At 36.3% G+C, this 22,416-nt stretch overlaps 2 protein-coding genes and 1 long non-coding RNA gene across 4 annotated transcripts in view; 2 read left to right on the top strand and 1 right to left on the bottom strand.

Moving 5' to 3' along the window:
• The window catches only part of LOC145238228 (uncharacterized), a 30,047-nt gene extending 18,596 nt beyond the window's left edge, over nucleotides 1-11,451 (top strand). The window contains exons 21-36 of one of the 2 annotated variants that reach the window (XM_080101336.1): nucleotides 181-364; nucleotides 1,012-1,159; nucleotides 1,405-1,584; nucleotides 3,103-3,217; nucleotides 3,460-3,631; nucleotides 4,116-4,303; nucleotides 4,828-5,011; nucleotides 5,659-5,806; nucleotides 6,052-6,231; nucleotides 7,750-7,864; nucleotides 8,107-8,278; nucleotides 8,763-8,950; nucleotides 9,475-9,658; nucleotides 10,306-10,453; nucleotides 10,698-10,883; nucleotides 11,150-11,451. In XM_080101336.1, coding sequence (XP_079957462.1) covers nucleotides 181-364; nucleotides 1,012-1,159; nucleotides 1,405-1,584; nucleotides 3,103-3,217; nucleotides 3,460-3,631; nucleotides 4,116-4,303; nucleotides 4,828-5,011; nucleotides 5,659-5,806; nucleotides 6,052-6,231; nucleotides 7,750-7,864; nucleotides 8,107-8,278; nucleotides 8,763-8,950; nucleotides 9,475-9,658; nucleotides 10,306-10,453; nucleotides 10,698-10,883; nucleotides 11,150-11,369 — 2,712 coding nt within the window. In that variant the 3' untranslated portion in view covers nucleotides 11,370-11,451. Of the gene's footprint in view, nucleotides 1-180; nucleotides 365-1,011; nucleotides 1,160-1,404; nucleotides 1,585-3,102; nucleotides 3,218-3,459; nucleotides 3,632-4,115; nucleotides 4,304-4,827; nucleotides 5,012-5,658; nucleotides 5,807-6,051; nucleotides 6,232-6,497; nucleotides 7,159-7,749; nucleotides 7,865-8,106; nucleotides 8,279-8,762; nucleotides 8,951-9,474; nucleotides 9,659-10,305; nucleotides 10,454-10,697; nucleotides 10,884-11,149 lie in introns of those variants that run through there. The other variant, XM_080101337.1, reaches the window with a different exon arrangement.
• An 854-nt stretch (nucleotides 11,452-12,305) lies between these two features.
• LOC145239045 (uncharacterized) lies at nucleotides 12,306-17,627 on the top strand. The gene is made up of 13 exons (XM_080102334.1): nucleotides 12,306-12,480; nucleotides 12,703-12,782; nucleotides 12,861-13,009; nucleotides 13,289-13,454; nucleotides 13,670-13,816; nucleotides 14,203-14,332; nucleotides 14,701-14,815; nucleotides 14,978-15,122; nucleotides 15,457-15,589; nucleotides 16,210-16,335; nucleotides 16,464-16,600; nucleotides 17,163-17,446; nucleotides 17,516-17,627. The coding sequence occupies exons 1-13, from the start codon at nucleotides 12,306-12,308 to the stop codon at nucleotides 17,625-17,627; spliced, it is 1,899 nt and encodes a 632-aa protein (XP_079958460.1).
• A 2,780-nt stretch (nucleotides 17,628-20,407) lies between these two features.
• On the bottom strand, nucleotides 20,408-20,876 carry LOC145238836 (uncharacterized). The gene is made up of 2 exons (XR_013862185.1): nucleotides 20,688-20,876; nucleotides 20,408-20,611 (listed from the first exon to the last, which is right to left on the bottom strand). It is a non-coding gene; the product is annotated as an uncharacterized LOC145238836 (long non-coding RNA).
• Between the last annotated feature and the right edge of the window lie 1,540 nt (nucleotides 20,877-22,416).

Here is a 22,416-nt window from a genome sequence, read left to right as displayed (position 1 = left end):
TGAATTAAAGGTTAAGAACTAAGTTAGTTTTAATGTCATTTCTATTATCAAACCTCACCCCAACTCCAATCGTCAGCTAACTCACACAACTTTGCTTAAAAATATTAGTTAATGCTCTTTGCGCCACCTACCCGTAATTCGCAAACTGATTTGAGTTTTTACGTTTTTTTCATTGTTTAGCTGAAGGGGCATCCCTTTTTTCGACACCGTATCGAATACACTTCCACGTATATAAGAAGTCGGCTTTTCCTCATACCAACTGCGCAGGGCAGCAGAGATCTGTCTGGTGTTTACTCATGCGTTATATCGGAAGGCCTATCCCATTGGTTGCTGATCAATCACGTGGTTTCTGTGCTCAATGGTAGTAAGTGCTTTTTGTGTTGAGTCAAGCATTGGACAACTGGCTCCTGCTATTTGGTCCCAATTTTGAGATGCTTTTCGATGTGTGGCGATGTGACTGTAAAAGTAAATTTAAACCAAAACATTTTTAATTGTGTTTTTCCTCGTGATAACGGAAATTCTATATTTCTTTTAACTTATAAACTCACTAGAGATAAAGTTTGCTAAATGCCGATAGGTGAATATTTTTGAGTATTTAAAAGCAAATCATGACGGTTAGGGCTATTAGGGTATGGGTAAGGTTTTACATTAAAAAATAAACCCAACTTATAAAGGCCCCAATCTTACATTTAATTCTTGCCCAATTCCAGTCTCACGGTTAAGATAAATACCTGTACTCTTTACAGTTTACCCGATCAATCGGTATTTAGAAAAGTTTTGTAACGGCCTATGGGAGTAGCTCACCTGAGTATACAGGATTTACGAGCTTTGTTCAAATAACATTTAGTATTTTATCGCTTGCAACAAGGAATATACATTGCATTTTTAAATAATTCTAAACATAGTTTCTTGCTAATACTTGTACGTAACGGTGCAGGTCATATATGTTTACTTGCAACGAAGTTATATTTAGTAGTTTTTGGTTTCTAAAATTCTAGTTTTTTTTTACAGACATTCTCAACCCAGGTGGAGTTTATAGCATTATCACGTACATCCGGGACTCCGCGGGTGTAACAGAAACCGGGGCCATCTTAATCATTGTTGGATCAGTTGCTTGTCTTCTATTAATCCTGATCACATTTTGTAGTGTCTGTAGCTGGTATTATGTTATGTTATTTGATTTTGTACAAAACTATTGTTAAGGCTAAATCTGTTTTTGACGCTCTGATTAAATAGGGCAAAGTACAATGAGCGATTTTTAGATCATGATCATGAACTGTACAGAACAATGATCTTTATTAAACAGGAAAGTATAAAGCCATTTATGCTTACTTGAGTTTTTATTTTAAATGAATTAAATTTATATTTGTGATTAATACGTTTTGCTAAACCCGTTTTTTTTAGGTGTATGCGAAAAAAGGGAAAACGAAGAAAAAATGTAAAAAAAGTTGAAGTAAAGAAGTCAATGATCAAAAATAAAGATGTTGACAGCAATGATGAAGAAGAGCAACTGCTGAAAGACGATGTTGACACAAAAGAAAGTGATCAACATCACAAAAAGAAACACAAGAAGAAAAAGCACAAGTTTGTTTTGCAACAACTCAGGCGTAGCCCGTAGCCTCTAGTGATATATATTCACCTTTGTGTTTTATATGTAGCTTTCCCCATTTCGTTGCTAAAGAAACCAAAGTTTGAAATTGCATTGCCCTAGCTAGAGCATGAACAGAATAGTAGTCATTTACGTTTTTTGCTAGGTTTACAGCACTATTTTGAAGTATCTATTCATGATTTTATGCAGTTTATTCTCCACTCGCTATGCTGCAGTTGAGTAGTTTGTTTGAATTATGCAGGAGGTCAAAGAAATCCAGTCATAAGCATAAATCGAAACCTGAAGCAGACTCAAGCAAAAATACACAACCGGAGGTTAGTGCAGGACGAAGGTGGAGCGACACCGATGACGTGGAGTCATCTGATTCGCTGATTGGCAGCTTGAGTGACAGCGGCTTGGAACCCGATGATGTAGACTTGTACGAAGAAAAGCTGTTTTCTTACAATAATTCATTTTATTGAGACAATAAAATTGAAATTTAAAATTATGGTAACAATATGTAAAAAAAAGATAAAAGAAAGAACAAGCTTCCAAAAAGAGTTTTTTTTTTAGCTGTAGGCCTTTTCTTTTCCAATTTTCTAAATTTTAGAAAGTAGAGACTAATTCAAATTTTAATGCACCAAGTCACGTTTGTGGCATAGGCGCCAGCAAGAAGGGGTATTATTTACGTATCTGATGTTATTTCCATAACCCTCTGCGGTTTTTGCTGATTTCGACAGACAAAAATGACAAGTCACACATGGTAGATACGTGACTGTTGAGATTTTTATATCGTGGACTCAAAGTTACGGCATATAATATATCGTATGCCTGTATGTAAATGAAAATGAAACTTCTCATCGAAAATGGAACGACGCTGCGATTCATTTTAACCACCGGGGGAACGGTGAAATCAATTTACAGCGACGCATCTGTTACATTGCGTCGTTGGAACAGATTGTTCCTACAGCTCTTGAGGTATTTGTTTTTTGGTGGACTTTAAAATTTAAAGGCTAAACCTAAACTAGATATGTAAAGGAGAAAGGTAGCACCTGTGTTAGTGAGAAGTTTCTTGACTAGTACTGTATTTCCGCATTATTATGTTAGTCAGGGGTCGGCAACCCGTCCGGTAACGAACTACTCGCGAACCGGCACCGGACCGCGGACAGGCGGTTGCCGACCACTGGATGTAAGCAATGTTTATCAACCAAGGTATACAGGTGATGATTATACTTCTAATTAACAGTTATAAACATAACTGTTAACATATTATTTTCAGAATTTTACGCATGTACGCTAGAAACATATTGTCATCAAGAAACTTTTTAACAAACTTTTTGTGACACTTTTGTGGTATTAGTGTGCTAGAAAAACGTCAGGGTACTTTTTTCTTTGAATCGGCCAGTAGGATAAAACCATCCTGTTAATGAAATAAGATATATATATGTGGAACTCGATTCGCTAGTTTTGTGGATTATTTGTTACATAGACTGAACATATTATAATTCTGGCAGGGATGGCACGGTCAGGCTACGGGCAAACGACGGCAAACTAATGGAAGAAAAGTTTGGTTTAATAACAAAAGAAAATAAACCTGAACCTATTATTCTCCTCGGTGGAGCGGAAAAGGTAACTGTACAAAGTCTGATAAACCACGAGAACTACACAAGTTAAAGTCGAACCGATTAGACTTAGACCATGTAATTTGGCCAATCTTACAAAATACCGAATTTGTATTGTATTCTTTTCTAAATTAGCTGTGGCAATATTTTTTACGTGAAAAACGTACAGACGTAAATAGTACTCAAAACACTGAAAAAAGCCAAAATATGTTGCTAATTATCTATTTACTAAAGCACACATCCGTTTAGAATCTCTTCGAAGGGGCTGAACATGCGAAAGATGGCGCTACAGAGCGCCACGCTGACGGTTACCATGGATACGTGTTCAGTTTAAAGCAGAATCAAGTAGAGCAATTGGGTGATCACGTGGTTCCATTCAACTTAAAGGGAATGCCAGCATCTAAATTCTTTACCAATCCAGGTTATAATTTCCAACCCCAGAAAATATGAAAACTTTTATTTTGTTCGGGTCCAATAAGCAAATAAAAATCATCGTTTAGATGTCTTCCTAGGACTTTTTATTTATTTGAATCGTGTTTAATGCCTCGTGTCATATGCGCTATTATGTTATCACAGACCATAAACACAAAAATGAATGTACTATTTAAATCTTGTTCTTTAGCTTTAGTTTTTTTGCCAAACTATACGTCGTGATTCAAACTTTAGTCACCTGAAAGTTCTTACGGGTCGCATATTTTATGGTGCGTTTTGACATTTTTTGAGCCTGTTTCATGCCCCACAACAACCAGTTGCGTACACATCTTTCAACTTTGGGCCAGATAGGAATGTTCAGTCAAGGGAACCATTATTTTCGGGCAAAGGACCATCATAATCCTACATATTTTAGGCGTAAAAGTAAAAATGGTTCGTGCAACAATTGAAAACAAAATTTTGTATCCATGCAGTCACGTGGAAGTCTTGGTACTTCAAACCCACCTACAAGGGCGAAGGAGATTTCAGCTTCGACAGAGATGTTTTGGGGAACAAAAGTACAGCTAAACGTGATGAGTTTCGTGAACTTTTTTGCCTTGTACCGATCTCTTATGACGTAACGGAGTCATCAAATATCACGTGGTACAAGGATGACGTAGAGGTAACGTTTTTTACTTGTATAAAAACGTAGCACAGTAAAGCAAAGAACATGTATTTTTGTAACTATTACTTATGTGGAATGAAATGTTGATCATTCGTGTACTGTAGATCGAAGCGTGCGTTTTGATTTTCTCTTTACTGGTTAGGAAAAAGTTTTTTTTAGTTTTAATGTTTCTAAAAAAGTATCGCTAGGATTTTTACACCAAACAATACACGAAACCATAGAATATTACTGCAGGAACAAATGCATTTTATACCACGTTTATTGCAATTAGTGCTATTAACGTGGGACTTAAACCACAAAAGTTAGCGAAATTCCGACAGAAGGGGTAAAGAATAAGGAACTGAATTAAAGGTTAAGAACTAAGTTAGTTTTAATGTCATTTCTATTATCAAACCTCACCCCAACTCCAATCGTCAGCTAACTCACACAACTTTGCTTAAAAATATTAGTTAATGCTCTTTGCGCCACCTACCCGTAATTCGCAAACTGATTTGAGTTTTTACGTTTTTTTCATTGTTTAGCTGAAGGGGCATCCCTTTTTTCGACACCGTATCGAATACACTTCCACGTATATAAGAAGTCGGCTTTTCCTCATACCAACTGCGCAGGGCAGCAGAGATCTGTCTGGTGTTTACTCATGCGTTATATCGGAAGGCCTATCCCATTGGTTGCTGATCAATCACGTGGTTTCTGTGCTCAATGGTAGTAAGTGCTTTTTGTGTTGAGTCAAGCATTGGACAACTGGCTCCTGCTATTTGGTCCCAATTTTGAGATGCTTTTCGATGTGTGGCGATGTGACTGTAAAAGTAAATTTAAACCAAAACATTTTTAATTGTGTTTTTCCTCGTGATAACGGAAATTCTATATTTCTTTTAACTTATAAACTCACTAGAGATAAAGTTTGCTAAATGCCGATAGGTGAATATTTTTGAGTATTTAAAAGCAAATCATGACGGTTAGGGCTATTAGGGTATGGGTAAGGTTTTACATTAAAAAATAAACCCAACTTATAAAGGCCCCAATCTTACATTTAATTCTTGCCCAATTCCAGTCTCACGGTTAAGATAAATACCTGTACTCTTTACAGTTTACCCGATCAATCGGTATTTAGAAAAGTTTTGTAACGGCCTATGGGAGTAGCTCACCTGAGTATACAGGATTTACGAGCTTTGTTCAAATAACATTTAGTATTTTATCGCTTGCAACAAGGAATATACATTGCATTTTTAAATAATTCTAAACATAGTTTCTTGCTAATACTTGTACGTAACGGTGCAGGTCATATATGTTTACTTGCAACGAAGTTATATTTAGTAGTTTTTGGTTTCTAAAATTCTAGTTTTTTTTTACAGACATTCTCAACCCAGGTGGAGTTTATAGCATTATCACGTACATCCGGGACTCCGCGGGTGTAACAGAAACCGGGGCCATCTTAATCATTGTTGGATCAGTTGCTTGTCTTCTATTAATCCTGATCACATTTTGTAGTGTCTGTAGCTGGTATTATGTTATGTTATTTGATTTTGTACAAAACTATTGTTAAGGCTAAATCTGTTTTTGACGCTCTGATTAAATAGGGCAAAGTACAATGAGCGATTTTTAGATCATGATCATGAACTGTACAGAACAATGATCTTTATTAAACAGGAAAGTATAAAGCCATTTATGCTTACTTGAGTTTTTATTTTAAATGAATTAAATTTATATTTGTGATTAATACGTTTTGCTAAACCCGTTTTTTTTAGGTGTATGCGAAAAAAGGGAAAACGAAGAAAAAATGTAAAAAAAGTTGAAGTAAAGAAGTCAATGATCAAAAATAAAGATGTTGACAGCAATGATGAAGAAGAGCAACTGCTGAAAGACGATGTTGACACAAAAGAAAGTGATCAACATCACAAAAAGAAACACAAGAAGAAAAAGCACAAGTTTGTTTTGCAACAACTCAGGCGTAGCCCGTAGCCTCTAGTGATATATATTCACCTTTGTGTTTTATATGTAGCTTTCCCCATTTCGTTGCTAAAGAAACCAAAGTTTGAAATTGCATTGCCCTAGCTAGAGCATGAACAGAATAGTAGTCATTTACGTTTTTTGCTAGGTTTACAGCACTATTTTGAAGTATCTATTCATGATTTTATGCAGTTTATTCTCCACTCGCTATGCTGCAGTTGAGTAGTTTGTTTGAATTATGCAGGAGGTCAAAGAAATCCAGTCATAAGCATAAATCGAAACCTGAAGCAGACTCAAGCAAAAATACACAACCGGAGGTTAGTGCAGGACGAAGGTGGAGCGACACCGATGACGTGGAGTCATCTGATTCGCTGATTGGCAGCTTGAGTGACAGCGGCTTGGAACCCGATGATGTAGACTTGTACGAAGAAAAGCTGTTTTCTTACAATAATTCATTTTATTGAGACAATAAAATTGAAATTTAAAATTATGGTAACAATATGTAAAAAAAAGATAAAAGAAAGAACAAGCTTCCAAAAAGAGTTTTTTTTTTAGCTGTAGGCCTTTTCTTTTCCAATTTTCTAAATTTTAGAAAGTAGAGACTAATTCAAATTTTAATGCACCAAGTCACGTTTGTGGCATAGGCGCCAGCAAGAAGGGGTATTATTTACGTATCTGATGTTATTTCCATAACCCTCTGCGGTTTTTGCTGATTTCGACAGACAAAAATGACAAGTCACACATGGTAGATACGTGACTGTTGAGATTTTTATATCGTGGACTCAAAGTTACGGCATATAATATATCGTATGCCTGTATGTAAATGAAAATGAAACTTCTCATCGAAAATGGAACGACGCTGCGATTCATTTTAACCACCGGGGGAACGGTGAAATCAATTTACAGCGACGCATCTGTTACATTGCGTCGTTGGAACAGATTGTTCCTACAGCTCTTGAGGTATTTGTTTTTTGGTGGACTTTAAAATTTAAAGGCTAAACCTAAACTAGATATGTAAAGGAGAAAGGTAGCACCTGTGTTAGTGAGAAGTTTCTTGACTAGTACTGTATTTCCGCATTATTATGTTAGTCAGGGGTCGGCAACCCGTCCGGTAACGAACTACTCGCGAACCGGCACCGGACCGCGGACAGGCGGTTGCCGACCACTGGATGTAAGCAATGTTTATCAGCCAAGGTATACAGGTGATGATTATACTTCTAATTAACAGTTATAAACATAACTGTTAACATATTATTTTCAGAATTTTACGCATGTACGCTAGAAACATATTGTCATCAAGAAACTTTTTAACAAACTTTTTGTGACACTTTTGTGGTATTAGTGTGCTAGAAAAACGTCAGGGTACTTTTTTCTTTGAATCGGCCAGTAGGATAAAACCATCCTGTTAATGAAATAAGATATATATATGTGGAACTCGATTCGCTAGTTTTGTGGATTATTTGTTACATAGACTGAACATATTATAATTCTGGCAGGGATGGCACGGTCAGGCTACGGGCAAACGACGGCAAACTAATGGAAGAAAAGTTTGGTTTAATAACAAAAGAAAATAAACCTGAACCTATTATTCTCCTCGGTGGAGCGGAAAAGGTAACTGTACAAAGTCTGATAAACCACGAGAACTACACAAGTTAAAGTCGAACCGATTAGACTTAGACCATGTAATTTGGCCAATCTTACAAAATACCGAATTTGTATTGTATTCTTTTCTAAATTAGCTGTGGCAATATTTTTTACGTGAAAAACGTACAGACGTAAATAGTACTCAAAACACTGAAAAAAGCCAAAATATGTTGCTAATTATCTATTTACTAAAGCACACATCCGTTTAGAATCTCTTCGAAGGGGCTGAACATGCGAAAGATGGCGCTACAGAGCGCCACGCTGACGGTTACCATGGATACGTGTTCAGTTTAAAGCAGAATCAAGTAGAGCAATTGGGTGATCACGTGGTTCCATTCAACTTAAAGGGAATGCCAGCATCTAAATTCTTTACCAATCCAGGTTATAATTTCCAACCCCAGAAAATATGAAAACTTTTATTTTGTTCGGGTCCAATAAGCAAATAAAAATCATCGTTTAGATGTCTTCCTAGGACTTTTTATTTATTTGAATCGTGTTTAATGCCTCGTGTCATATGCGCTATTATGTTATCACAGACCATAAACACAAAAATGAATGTACTATTTAAATCTTGTTCTTTAGCTTTAGTTTTTTTGCCAAACTATACGTCGTGATTCAAACTTTAGTCACCTGAAAGTTCTTACGGGTCGCATATTTTATGGTGCGTTTTGACATTTTTTGAGCCTGTTTCATGCCCCACAACAACCAGTTGCGTACACATCTTTCAACTTTGGGCCAGATAGGAATGTTCAGTCAAGGGAACCATTATTTTCGGGCAAAGGACCATCATAATCCTACATATTTTAGGCGTAAAAGTAAAAATGGTTCGTGCAACAATTGAAAACAAAATTTTGTATCCATGCAGTCACGTGGAAGTCTTGGTACTTCAAACCCACCTACAAGGGCGAAGGAGATTTCAGCTTCGACAGAGATGTTTTGGGGAACAAAAGTACAGCTAAACGTGATGAGTTTCGTGAACTTTTTTGCCTTGTACCGATCTCTTATGACGTAACGGAGTCATCAAATATCACGTGGTACAAGGATGACGTAGAGGTAACGTTTTTTACTTGTATAAAAACGTAGCACAGTAAAGCAAAGAACATGTATTTTTGTAACTATTACTTATGTGGAATGAAATGTTGATCATTCGTGTACTGTAGATCGAAGCGTGCGTTTTGATTTTCTCTTTACTGGTTAGGAAAAAGTTTTTTTTAGTTTTAATGTTTCTAAAAAAGTATCGCTAGGATTTTTACACCAAACAATACACGAAACCATAGAATATTACTGCAGGAACAAATGCATTTTATACCACGTTTATTGCAATTAGTGCTATTAACGTGGGACTTAAACCACAAAAGTTAGCGAAATTCCGACAGAAGGGGTAAAGAATAAGGAACTGAATTAAAGGTTAAGAACTAAGTTAGTTTTAATGTCATTTCTATTATCAAACCTCACCCCAACTCCAATCGTCAGCTAACTCACACAACTTTGCTTAAAAATATTAGTTAATGCTCTTTGCGCCACCTACCCGTAATTCGCAAACTGATTTGAGTTTTTACGTTTTTTTCATTGTTTAGCTGAAGGGGCATCCCTTTTTTCGACACCGTATCGAATACACTTCCACGTATATAAGAAGTCGGCTTTTCCTCATACCAACTGCGCAGGGCAGCAGAGATCTGTCTGGTGTTTACTCATGCGTTATATCGGAAGGCCTATCCCATTGGTTGCTGATCAATCACGTGGTTTCTGTGCTCAATGGTAGTAAGTGCTTTTTGTGTTGAGTCAAGCATTGGACAACTGGCTCCTGCTATTTGGTCCCAATTTTGAGATGCTTTTCGATGTGTGGCGATGTGACTGTAAAAGTAAATTTAAACCAAAACATTTTTAATTGTGTTTTTCCTCGTGATAACGGAAATTCTATATTTCTTTTAACTTATAAACTCACTAGAGATAAAGTTTGCTAAATGCCGATAGGTGAATATTTTTGAGTATTTAAAAGCAAATCATGACGGTTAGGGCTATTAGGGTATGGGTAAGGTTTTACATTAAAAAATAAACCCAACTTATAAAGGCCCCAATCTTACATTTAATTCTTGCCCAATTCCAGTCTCACGGTTAAGATAAATACCTGTACTCTTTACAGTTTACCCGATCAATCGGTATTTAGAAAAGTTTTGTAACGGCCTATGGGAGTAGCTCACCTGAGTATACAGGATTTACGAGCTTTGTTCAAATAACATTTAGTATTTTATCGCTTGCAACAAGGAATATACATTGCATTTTTAAATAATTCTAAACATAGTTTCTTGCTAATACTTGTACGTAACGGTGCAGGTCATATATGTTTACTTGCAACGAAGTTATATTTAGTAGTTTTTGGTTTCTAAAATTCTAGTTTTTTTTTACAGACATTCTCAACCCAGGTGGAGTTTATAGCATTATCACGTACATCCGGGACTCCGCGGGTGTAACAGAAACCGGGGCCATCTTAATCATTGTTGGATCAGTTGCTTGTCTTCTATTAATCCTGATCACATTTTGTAGTGTCTGTAGCTGGTATTATGTTATGTTATTTGATTTTGTACAAAACTATTGTTAAGGCTAAATCTGTTTTTGACGCTCTGATTAAATAGGGCAAAGTACAATGAGCGATTTTTAGATCATGATCATGAACTGTACAGAACAATGATCTTTATTAAACAGGAAAGTATAAAGCCATTTATGCTTACTTGAGTTTTTATTTTAAATGAATTAAATTTATATTTGTGATTAATACGTTTTGCTAAACCCGTTTTTTTAGGTGTATGCGAAAAAAGGGAAAACGAAGAAAAAATGTAAAAAAAGTTGAAGTAAAGAAGTCAATGATCAAAAATAAAGATGTTGACAGCAATGATGAAGAAGAGCAACTGCTGAAAGACGATGTTGACACAAAAGAAAGTGATCAACATCAACATCACAAAAAGAAACACAAGAAGAAAAAGCACAAGTTTGTTTTGCAACAACTCAGGCGTAGCCCGTAGCCTCTAGTGATATATATTCACCTTTGAGTTTTATATGTAGCTTTCCCCATTTCGTTGCTAAAGAAACCAAAGTTTGAAATTGCATTGCCCTAGCTAGAGCATGAACAGAATAGTAGTCATTTACGTTTTTTGCTAGGTTTACAGCACTATTTTGAAGTATCTATTCATGATTTTATGCAGTTTATTCTCCACTCGCTATGCTGCAGTTGAGTAGTTTGTTTGAATTATGCAGGAGGTCAAAGAAATCCAGTCATAAGCATAAATCGAAACCTGAAGCAGACTCAAGCAAAAATACACAACCGGAGGTTAGTGCAGGACGAAGGTGGAGCGACACCGATGACGTGGAGTCATCTGATTCGCTGATTGGCAGCTTGAGTGACAGCGGCTTGGAACCCGATGATGTAGACTTGTACGAAGAAAAGCTGTTTTCTTACAATAATTCATTTTATTGAGACAATAAAATTGAAATTTAAAATTATGGTAACAATATGTAAAAAAAAGATAAAAGAAAGAACAAGCTTCCAAAAAGAGTTTTTTTTTAGCTGTAGGCCTTTTCTTTTCCAATTTTCTTTTCCAAAAAAATTTAAGTAGAGACTAATTCAAATTTTAATGCACCAAGTCACGTTTGTGGCATAGGCGCCAGCAAGAAGAGGTATTATTTACGTATCTGATGTTATTTCCATAACCCTCTGCGGTTTTTGCTGATTTCGACAGACAAAAATGACAAGTCACACATGGTAGATACGTGACTGTTGAGATTTTTATATCGTGGACTCAAAGTTACGGCATATAATATATCGTATGCCTGTATGTACTATTTGATAGTAATCTATTCATGTTTGTCAAAATTTGGTGTTGGGCATGGGTAGTAATAAAAAAGGTCGCAAAACCACGATTTTTACATTTAACTTTTTCACGTTTGTTAGTGGCATATCTTGCAGTGTGTAAACAAAGTTAAATCATTGGACCCAGGAACAAGTTTGTATATTCCTACTGAGTTCAAATTCGACCCCCGTAATAGGCTAAATGTTTGACTGACAATTCTAAAAGCGATGAACTTTTATTTGCTTTTGCTGGAGTGCCGTGTGTTTGTAACCCCACCATTGTTGCACAATAACAACATTTGTCTCAAGACCTATTGCAGCCAAAACCATAATCCACATACCAGTACACAGCCATGAGACTACAATTGCTGTCAACACATAAAGGTGGATTGACTAATAAAATTTGTGGTATCATTGTTGCCAGCAGCTCCGTTTGGAAATCGTAAATTTTTGTGAACTTTTATATGCTCAATGTCGTCACAATGTCTACATTGTTCGATCATAAAGCCAACTGTGACGCGACAATCAGATTGCTGCGTACAGTAAGTGATAGGTTGTGTTAAAATGAAGGTTAAATACGAAGATGAAGAAGAGTATTTTATTCTAAATGAGGATCCAAGACACATGGCAAGACTGGGTCATTGTGACTTTGTGTTGCCAGATATTACTGGCGTGACAAAAATGGATTCTGATTTGGAAGAAAAATTAGTGTTCGGCAACAGAAATTTGCATAATGCTGGTCAGTGGAAAAGACAGTTGGAATAAAATATACTTGGTTTTTAGATTTTTACTCAATTCAAACTCTGGGTAAATGTTTTATTAAAGATTTTTTACCAAAATTTTACTTTTGCAATTAATCTTTGAATATAAACAAAAACAAATCATAAAGTTGAGGTTTTTGGATTAGTTCACAGTACCAAGTTTTGATTTATGCACAAAACTGATTTGCTTAATTTGACAGGTGGAACTCCAGCGCCATCTGCCGGTAATATACCAAAGGACAATAATGACGATGAGGAGGAAATTGAACAACCACAACCTGTAAGTTGGTGTTGTTTCCCATTTCAAAACTTTGAATTATGCTAAACTTTTTTACATTTATAAAACCATATGTCTTAGCAAGGAAATCCCCTACTTCGTTGGACAAACCAAAATCAGCGTCCGAGTTTCAAAAACGTAGTGCGGTCAATCATAAGAGCTAGAAGGTGGCAAATACCACTGGTAAACGTCAAGGAAGAACACAGCACCGAAGATCTTAACAAAACATGGTAAAGAGTAACCAGAAGAAAGTAACTCATTGTTTCGTAAACCAAGTGCATCTGAATTAGGAAAATAACGAACATTTTCAAGGTATTTGACAACATGATTAGGTCTTTGTTGCTGGACGGCTGTATAGTAATTTGGAATGTTCAGCAGTATTTCCTTTCAAACAAATTTTGCTTTTTTGATACTTGTCACAAAAACATGTAATCTGTATGTTCAGAAGAAACTACTGCTCGTGGTTAGTCTCATGCCTGAAATTTCGCAAAGTCATTGTATGCTTAAAGGTACGAAGACCAGGACACCCTTCATTTTAATGTGAACGCGTTCAAAGCGGGAAGTTCAGGAAATGCGGGATTATCAAAACGCGCGAGGTTTATTCTGATGAAAAATGCGTGGGAAAGAACTGAGGACGAACTTGAACTTATTCATTCCGTCGTCCAACAGATGAAGGTAAAAACATTTCGTGACTTTTCATCTGTTGTTATGGTTCAAAAGTTGTATATATATATCTTTTAGCTTTTAAAAATCTTTAAAAAGCGTTTTTTTAATTGTTTGTAAGTCGTTGGACTAGTTGTTCTCAAACTTTGGGGCCAGTTATTGTTGGAAAAACAATAGCAGAACCTGTTTTTTATAGAAAAAACAAAAGACATACCCAGTGTTTTCAGTGTTTCGTCAAATATTCGAGCATGGTAAGAAAGGAGCTGACTCGTGTCATGCACTTCGAAACATTTGAGGATGGCCGGGTGATCATACAGGAAGGACATTTTGGATTTTCTATGTACTTTATTGTATCAGGAAGTGTCGTAGTTCAGGTTAGTATTCAATAAATGTAAACAGTAGAAGCTGAAAAAACCCACCTAAAATCAATATCGAAATATGATCAGATTGCATAGTTATCTTTAAAAAGTTTATTTCCAACAATAACACGATTAAGTAAGTGTTCCAAGAACCACGTGACAAAAAATTCGAGTAACAAATGGGCAAAAATTCGTTTAATTAAACGCTCCCTTTACCAGGTTGTCGTTAGCCTTGTGTATAATAGAAACATTTGATTAAGCTTTCAAAACTTCAAAGTTATACTATGCCAATGACCACGTTTTGTGTAAAGTAAACAAACTGTAATTTCTAAATTTCTAATGGGCTTGTCCGTTTTTTTTACAACGATTAATGTTAAAGACCACAACAAAACTGTTTTCAGGTCAGTCAAACCGATATGAGAACCGGCGAGAAAAAGAGTCACGTCGTAGGGGAAGTCCCTGCTGGATCGTCGTTTGGTGAACTTGCGCTGATTCAAGATTGCAAAAGGACGGCTACCATCGTTTGCAAGGGTAACGTTTGTTTTACCGCGGTGTGAAATGATGTATGTATTAAATATCTTGACAAAAAGCAAAGAACTTGAGTTGCCGGTTCATGCACAGCAGATAATGCCAACAGCGATTGTTAAAACATCTGTTTTAAACTTTGTGGTGTATACATAAGCACACTACGTAGTTAAATTATTTTTTAAGTCCATGTACAGTGTTCCTAGTATACCCATGAATGGAATGTAGAAACAAAAAGTTTGTGTGACCTATTCTTCTGTTTCAAAATGCCTGAAACATTTTGGAATTGTTTTTCGTTTTTCTGGTTAAAAATATTAACTTCTCCACTTGCTAACAGTTAACAAACAGTCTGCAGGTTTATAAATATTTGTTAGGCACGTCGCAGTTTCTTCGTGTTGACAAACCCGATTTTGACATGGTTTTACGTCGAAGCTATGAACAGGAATGGCAAGATCGACTTAACATTCTCAAATCTCTATCATTTTTCTCGTAAGTAAAAAAAATGTACGACTTATCAAAAGCTATTCAACCCACCAAAAAAATAGAAAAAAACGGCATTTTGTTTAGTATTAAAACGTTATTTTAGTAAAGCTTATCATTGAAAATTTTCGGCTATTTGGTGCATGCAGGGAACTTGTAAGTTATTTGCAGAAATTGGAATGAAGTTGATCTGAAACACATCAACGTGAATTGTAAGATCATTGAGTTTCCAGTGGACACAATAATTGTGGGAGACACAAATCATACACCAGAACATTTTCACTTTCTTGTGTCGGGTTCTTGTAGGATTGTGCGGGTGAGACAATTAATTTCATCGAAATGACAAGATACAATCAAATGAAGAAAGGAGAAATAAATACATTGCGTTGAGAAACGCCCATTTAGAATAAAATGCCTCCGATTGTAAATTTGTTTTTTAAAATAAGGTGGGACTTAAATCTGTTTTCTGTTTTTTTTTTGTCAAAAAAATGTAGTTTGACGTTCATAAGTGGTTTTAATATACCTTTTGAATGGCATGGGTATTGTTTATTGCTTTACTTGTATATATCGACTTATCAGTGTTTGCAGAGTAAATTATGTGTCTATGTAACAGCAAGTATCAGTAGCCTAAATTTGTAAATTTCGTGCAGAAAATAACGATCATGGAAACAACGTCTCACCTCGGCAAAGGACAAACAATGTTGTCGCTTCCTCCGCCAGGTGACGCTCTTAAGTCGGTTCAAAGCCGAAGCAAACAGCTAAGCAAACGTCTACTTGTGATTGGTGAGCATTTTTCACGTAAACTAAACTATTCACTGTATGTTTTAACTTGTGTAATTGATAATTCTAACATAAACATTATACGTACACCTATATTGGCAAAGATAAATATAACTTACATTCATAACTGGGTTCAGCCCCGAAGCGTTTATGCAAACATACTCATTTATAAATCATAGTACGTCAGGTCGAGGGCATACTCTGATTGGCATATTGGCTGGGTGACTTAAAATAGACCAAATATATGTGGGAATGCTTTCTGATTAGATATAACGCCCTCAATGGGCCGGACGTAATATGATTCACATATGAGTGTGCCGTGGTTGCTGGTCTGCATAAACGCTTTAGGGTTGAACCCAATTATTAATTTATGTTCATCTTAACATACCAAGTATATATTTGACAGAAATGTTTGTTCCAAATTTGACAGAAATGTTAAATTTGGTTTCTAAAAGAGTAATTTTTGAGTCCTAATGAACTGATACACTGAGGGCCATAGTGAGTAGCATTATATACCCTCGCTGCAGTCATACACTTTGAATTGCGCATCATGATTTTGTGCCGACAAAGTACAAATAGTACTTTTGTCTACATTTGCGAAAAATACAGTCACTTAAACGCAGGTCACCTTGAACGTAGCGACTATTTCGGCATTGGCGAGGATCTGACCTCGACTTACGTTGTTACAACTAGCAAAGTGGAGTGTCTCATAATACCCAGACATGCCATTGTAGCACTTGAAAGGACCTGTAAGTATTTGAATAAATTTGCTTTGTTTGCGAACACAAAAACGTAGATGTTGTAAGTCGAGTGTTTTTATGATGTGTTTGTACATTGCTTTAACTGTAAAATGTGGCATCTAAAATTGTGAAATAAGCTGGTGCCGTGACGGATGCAACAAAGACTATGTCGGTGCGAGAGATGCTCTTTACTGCCAACATGCGGTTATTATCCGAGGAAGATTCGTTTGAGAGATGGATGACAAATCTCCGATGGAAAAATTACAAGAAAAAGGTAAATACAGTTATCGTGACAATGACAACCGTGTTGCTGAACGACAAATTGTCAACACAAAAAGAGTAGAGCAATGCAACTGTAAATGATGTTTTCTATTGTTTGCCTGCAATGGTTGCGTAGCTTATAGTTGGCAGTCATAATACGATTAACATTCGGTATTGTTTACCACTTACAAGGAACGTCATTTCGATGTAATTTTTTTCTCGAAGTCTAAAGAGTTTTTAAAGTGAAAATCTTATCTGGGCCACGTTTTTCGTTCAATTTCCATTTTTACAGCTGTTGCAAGCTGTTGTTTTAGCATTGGTCCTTTCCTGTTTCTTTTGTTTTACCATGATTGCGACGTATAGGTTCGCAGCTGTGTTAAGAAGGCCCATGTTTGCGCTGCACTATCACAGGGTGTATATACGTTTAACATCGTTGTCCACGTAAACAAAATCAAACACAAAATGCGTTAAATAAAAACTTCGTTTCAGCAACAAAAACACCTGTTAAATCACGCTGTGGTGATCAAATGATTTGTTGAATATTGATATTTACAAACCATACCAACGTATTACAGATGATGCGCGACATTTTGGGTCGAAAACCTGTCCGACTACCGAAGAAACAGAAACGACGAGAAAATCCCACTAAATTGGTAAATGACACCCGATTGCAAGCCAAGCTCTCTGCCCTGGGTTACCCTCTTGCCGAAACACAGCCGAGTCCATGCCCTGTGCACAGAAGAGCCGGTTACCAGCGTCGCGACACGTTTCGCTTGCCACCAATAGACCGTGACCAAGGTAGGGAAACCCCCGATGGCGTTGGCGCAGCAACGGACCAAGGCACAGACAAGCCAGCAGGGTAATTGCCTGTCATAGCTAATGCACTCCAGTGAATAAGCAATCAATAATGTTCATGAATTTATTGCAGTGCTCCACGCAAAGCTCGTCACCGCTTTCAAATGAAGGCATCTTCCCTTGCCGAGCAGTCTTCTCCCAATGTCAAAAGACCAATACCAAAAGTGGCAGTTACCCCGAGCTAGCAGCCCGTCCACACGATCAATGTTTTCAAATTTATGTGAATATCAGCAAATTAAAAAATCTATTGATAATAATCAACTTAAATAAGCTGTGTGAAATATTTTGCTGGGTCGCTTTGCTATTATTTTTACAGCTATAAACAGAATTACCAGCAGCCTGTGACGAGCTGACCAAGTCAGACAATATATATAAATAAAAAATACATGGTTTTAAAAATTTATTTCAGCCTGATAATGTTCAAAAAGTTCTATTGAACGATAGATATCATTGTACACAATAAAAATCTTAACAAGTCTTAAAAAATTTATATATGTATGAAACTTGTAGTAAGGTCATTACCATATAGTTGACCTTCAAAAAATCACCAGCTAGCTTTAAATACTACGTTATCTTTAAGGAACAAAATATGATTTCAACCCTTACAACGTCGATATTTCGTTTTCGAAGGGTTGAGATTGTGATAGTGTATTTTCGGTATTTCGCGTATAAATGAGCCTAACGGGGGTGTTACATATGCAAAAAATAATAAAACACGTAAAGAAAAGGATACTAAACATTAAGCAAGCATTTCCATTTAAAATGCGAGTGTTAGTTTATCGATGTAATCGACTTACTTTTTGTATCAAAAAATTGAGTCGAGAAATTAATTTATTTGTCGGTGAGTTGTGTCGTATTATAGTTTTTCGGCATTTGTGTTTATTGCATTGGTTTTGTAATGATAATATTAAAAAATTAACTCGAGAAATCTGATGAGCCACAGGCTAAAGGCTACTAGGTTACAGCAGGTAGGTGTGTTATGTTAGCTTAGCGAGCCTACCATGACTAAGCGCTAAATAGTTTAAACTAGCTATATATAGTATTGTAAGGCATTTAAAAAACGTGTATTACAACTGTAGAAAATTTAGGAAATTTTATTGATGCTAATGTGACCAGCTTTTAGCATTTAATAGCTTTAACTGGCTGAAAATAGCTAATTTGTATTGAATTTAAAATCTTGTTTAACCCATTAACGGCGAAACGGCTAATCCGATTTTTCCGTTTCAAATATAAAATACATTCAATGATAGAATTCAATTCATGGGTGGGCATTCGTTTCCATGACAACCTATTTTTAAAGTAAAGCACTGTATTTTCGGAATGAAACAGGTCTTGCATCAACAATGTGCATTGCGTATAATATTTGCTTTCTAGAAAGCGTTGCCTTAATAACATTTAAAACGTTTTAAAAATAATTGTTTCCAAAATCAAAATGGTAAAGCAACGCTTCATTTAGAAATATCTGACATTCCAGCAAGCAATATCTAACACAATTGATAACTGAGCGATATTAACAACTTTGCTTGCTGGAATTTGACGTCAGTATAATACACAATAAGGCCGGCACCCTTCGTCGGTTTGTACGTTGTGCTTAGTGCAGTGTGTTCATATTCGCCGCATGGTATTCACATATGCAGTCTTCGCTAAAGCACGCAACTGCACTGATGTCCAGTAACGTCCTTGGGTAGCAATTAAAGAGTCAACTGCGTGCTACGTTGGTGGTCATAATAGTTTCTTGTGTGTTTGTTTTGTTCTGATTACTCTTTCTTAAGACAATTGGGCTTTTCGTTCAGCAGTAAGTGTATAGTGTAGGTTTGCTAAGAACAAAATTGTGTAGGTTTGCTAAGAACAAAAAACATCTAAGTGTACAAATTGCAAAATTGCCTTTCGTATAAACTTTGGTTTTAGCAACGATTTCTTATTTTGTTGTTTTTATTTTATATTAAGATTCGGATTTCAGTGTTTTGCAAACATATACACGTCAAATAAAAAAAATTCAAATGTGTAGACTACAAACAGATTGACATCTACTGTATGTATTGATACAGTTTAGAATAAACGTTGCACATTTGGTTAAAAATTTAGGATTAAAAACGGTATTTTATATTAATTTTATTATCCAATGAAAGTTGCAATTGTAACTAAAAGTTGGCAATTTGTTTAGTAATTAATTTTAGCAGGCAGTACAAGTATATAAATTGTAAAAGGTTGGTTTACAACTGTAGGAGACTTTATTGAGTCAGAATAAAATGGCTGAAACTAAACAGGTACATGGAATTGACCTTCATTCATGCCCGTGCTTTTTCGATATTGTTGTGTTTTTCCGCGGTGTGTGGCGTAATTGTACCTCAAGCCAATGTTTGTCCAGCCTATTCATCAGGGATAAGTTGCAACAACACAGCGGCATAATTCAGACAGACGCAAGAATTTTTAACCAAGCACTACTTTACGAGATTGGCAGACTTTTGTTGAACCTTTGGGGAAACGAAAATTGTCGTTTTTAAATCTGTTATTAAAGCTAAGTTTCGTGTTGTGTTTATATTCTGCATTATTGGAAAAGAAATTTTTAGACACTTTATAAAGAAGTCGTAAGTTTTACGTGTTAGAAACTGTTATTTGTATTCCAGAAAAGTCAGATCACATTTTTAATGTCATTTCACACGCAGAGTTTGTTTTTACCTGTTGGCTTGTAGTTTGGCCAACAATGTACTTGGCCCAGCCCGAAGTGAAGGCAGCTATCAGTTTTTTTGTGGTTTCTTAGAGTTAGACATGGCTGCAAATTATTGGCCATTTCAAAAACAAAGTGTCCTGCATTAGTCCGTATAATGTGACCTAAAGATGAGTAAGAACCACTGACTGATTGTTTCCGCGCTGTTTGATAAAAGAAAAACACAAAAGGTACAATAAATATTCCTCCTCCCCTGTAGCGTCGCACCTTCAGTGCAGCGCCTGGACAAGCTACCAGTGCGAGCAACAGAATTTTATTTCGACCAAGATGAATGACGCGCGCAATAAACGCGGTTTTCTGCAAATATAACAACACTAGTAAAAGTCAGAACGAGGAACAACGACAAACGCATTTACAGGAGAGAAACAAATAACGTACCAAACTTTGATCGGTCCAGGCATTAGACATCCCAGTTGGAAATCACAGATTACGGTTTTCACACTGTAAATATCGTAAGGCGAAATGAGTAAAACATATAAAAACACACCAAGATACAGGCCATTACATTAAAACATACCGGCGTACAGCAATGCAACCAAGTCACTTCCTCGCACAGATCGATGTACGCCGAATCTTGCCCACAGTAAATTAATCGGGTCACAATATTCCAATGCTCAGCGCAAAGTTCACAGGTCCAATTTACTTAGGTACAACTTTTGCACATTTGCAGTAAAATTTCTGTTTCAAATACAATCAGAATGTCGTTACTTAGCTATCACAACTCACTTTCATGCGTTCAGCACATCACAGACACTAATAACTAATAACCATGCGGTCTCGCACGAGGTAATTGCACCACAATGGATTTTACGTCACAAAGTCATTGTTGCGACAATAGCAATGCCAGGACGATCTTCCTGGCAACCGTACATAACAGTTTGCGCCGCTAGAGGCAAGAAATCTTACATCCCCTTTTGTGGCATATTTGTAACTTTTGTTGTTAGCGCAAGTTTACTTAAAACGTTCAGTCAAAAAATATTGGAACCACCATGTTAATGTTTAACGCAATTTGCCATGACTACACAGGGTGACAAATTCTTATCAGTTGATCTGCAGAAAAAACCAACAATATTGAAACAGTCACTGGATAGTGTCAGTAATCCGTAGGTCAGTATTAAAAAGATAAATGGCCTGTCCACTTTCAGCGAGAAAGCGACCAAACAAATGTACTTGGTAAACAACCTCTCCCAATCGCTATTACCTTAAAATTAACCAGTACGACAGAGAGTGGATCTACCTGTTGTTTGATGTAGATTAACTATCGTAAATCAGGACGAACTTTTATCGGCCGGCCAAAGTTTACTTAAGTGCTACGGAGATAGATCACAAAAACTGAGACTCTTAATTATTGCCAAAGTGTATGTGTTTGGCTACTATTACTTTCTAGTTACGGGGTTAAAGTAGTAATTTTTTGCGGGTGCTGGCTTATTTTTCGTAATTATTTTTCCGGTTTGGGATGTATATGTTTGGAGTGTCACTCAACTTTTACAAAAGTCAAGAGAAGGCATTGTGTTAAATTCTTTGTGTGTTTGTCGTGTGTCCGTAGTTCATTGTTCAGAATTAATGAAGTGTGACAAAATCAATGCATAGTTTGCAGCTAGGTCAGAGGAAATACCTTTTTGATGACTTAATTATCGTAAGCGAACTTTACTTGATCAGAATAGTGGTATGACTTGGAAGTTTAGTTATGAAACAGTTTTACACAACACAATACCAGTGTTTTCTGGTCCAAATAGTTATCGATTTGTTTGAGTATCCTATATTGTTTACACGTACTTTGACGTAACAAACATAGTAACTCATTGTAAAAACACTGCACGTAAAAACAGGACACGGCGGCAAAAGCTAGAGGTTGCAAATGCGCTAAAACAATGGTGAAGTGAATGAAATAAAGTAAAGAAACTCAGCAGTAAACCCTGGTAAAGATAAAGTACATTTTTAAAACAAAACACTTATTTAGGAATGACATAAAAGCCACCCGTTACAGTTGCCATCCAATAAATGACAAAAACACCAATGAAAGGATTGGAAATCCCTCTTTCATAGCAGACATTCGGAAAATCATGTTAGTCTTTTTTAATTCCATTTCACACCTTTGATCAACCACTGAGTCTCCAGTCTTGTTAAATGTCAAAATAAATTGGCAGCAACCTTTTCATTGAACCTTTTCCCAGGGGAAAATAGTCTAAATATAAATTTTATCTCACACCTCCTGGCGTCGTTGCCAGACACCTTGTCACGAACCG

This window comes from Phallusia mammillata, chromosome 7, assembly GCF_965637545.1.
Source record: "Phallusia mammillata chromosome 7, kaPhaMamm4.hap1.1, whole genome shotgun sequence".
Taxonomy (NCBI): domain Eukaryota; kingdom Metazoa; phylum Chordata; class Ascidiacea; order Phlebobranchia; family Ascidiidae; genus Phallusia; species Phallusia mammillata.
This window is presented reverse-complemented; position numbering and strand designations above follow the sequence as displayed.

Excerpts from the sequence above, each read along its gene's own strand:
- LOC145239045 (XM_080102334.1), top strand. The coding sequence starts at position 12,306 with ATGAAGGTTAAATACGAAGATGAAGAAGAGTATTTTATTCTAAATGAG. Across the intron at positions 13,010-13,288 it reads GAAGATCTTAACAAAACATG|GTACGAAGACCAGGACACCC; the intron begins GTAAAGAGTAAC and ends GTATGCTTAAAG. Across the intron at positions 15,123-15,456 it reads GTTCTTGTAGGATTGTGCGG|AAAATAACGATCATGGAAAC; the intron begins GTGAGACAATTA and ends AATTTCGTGCAG.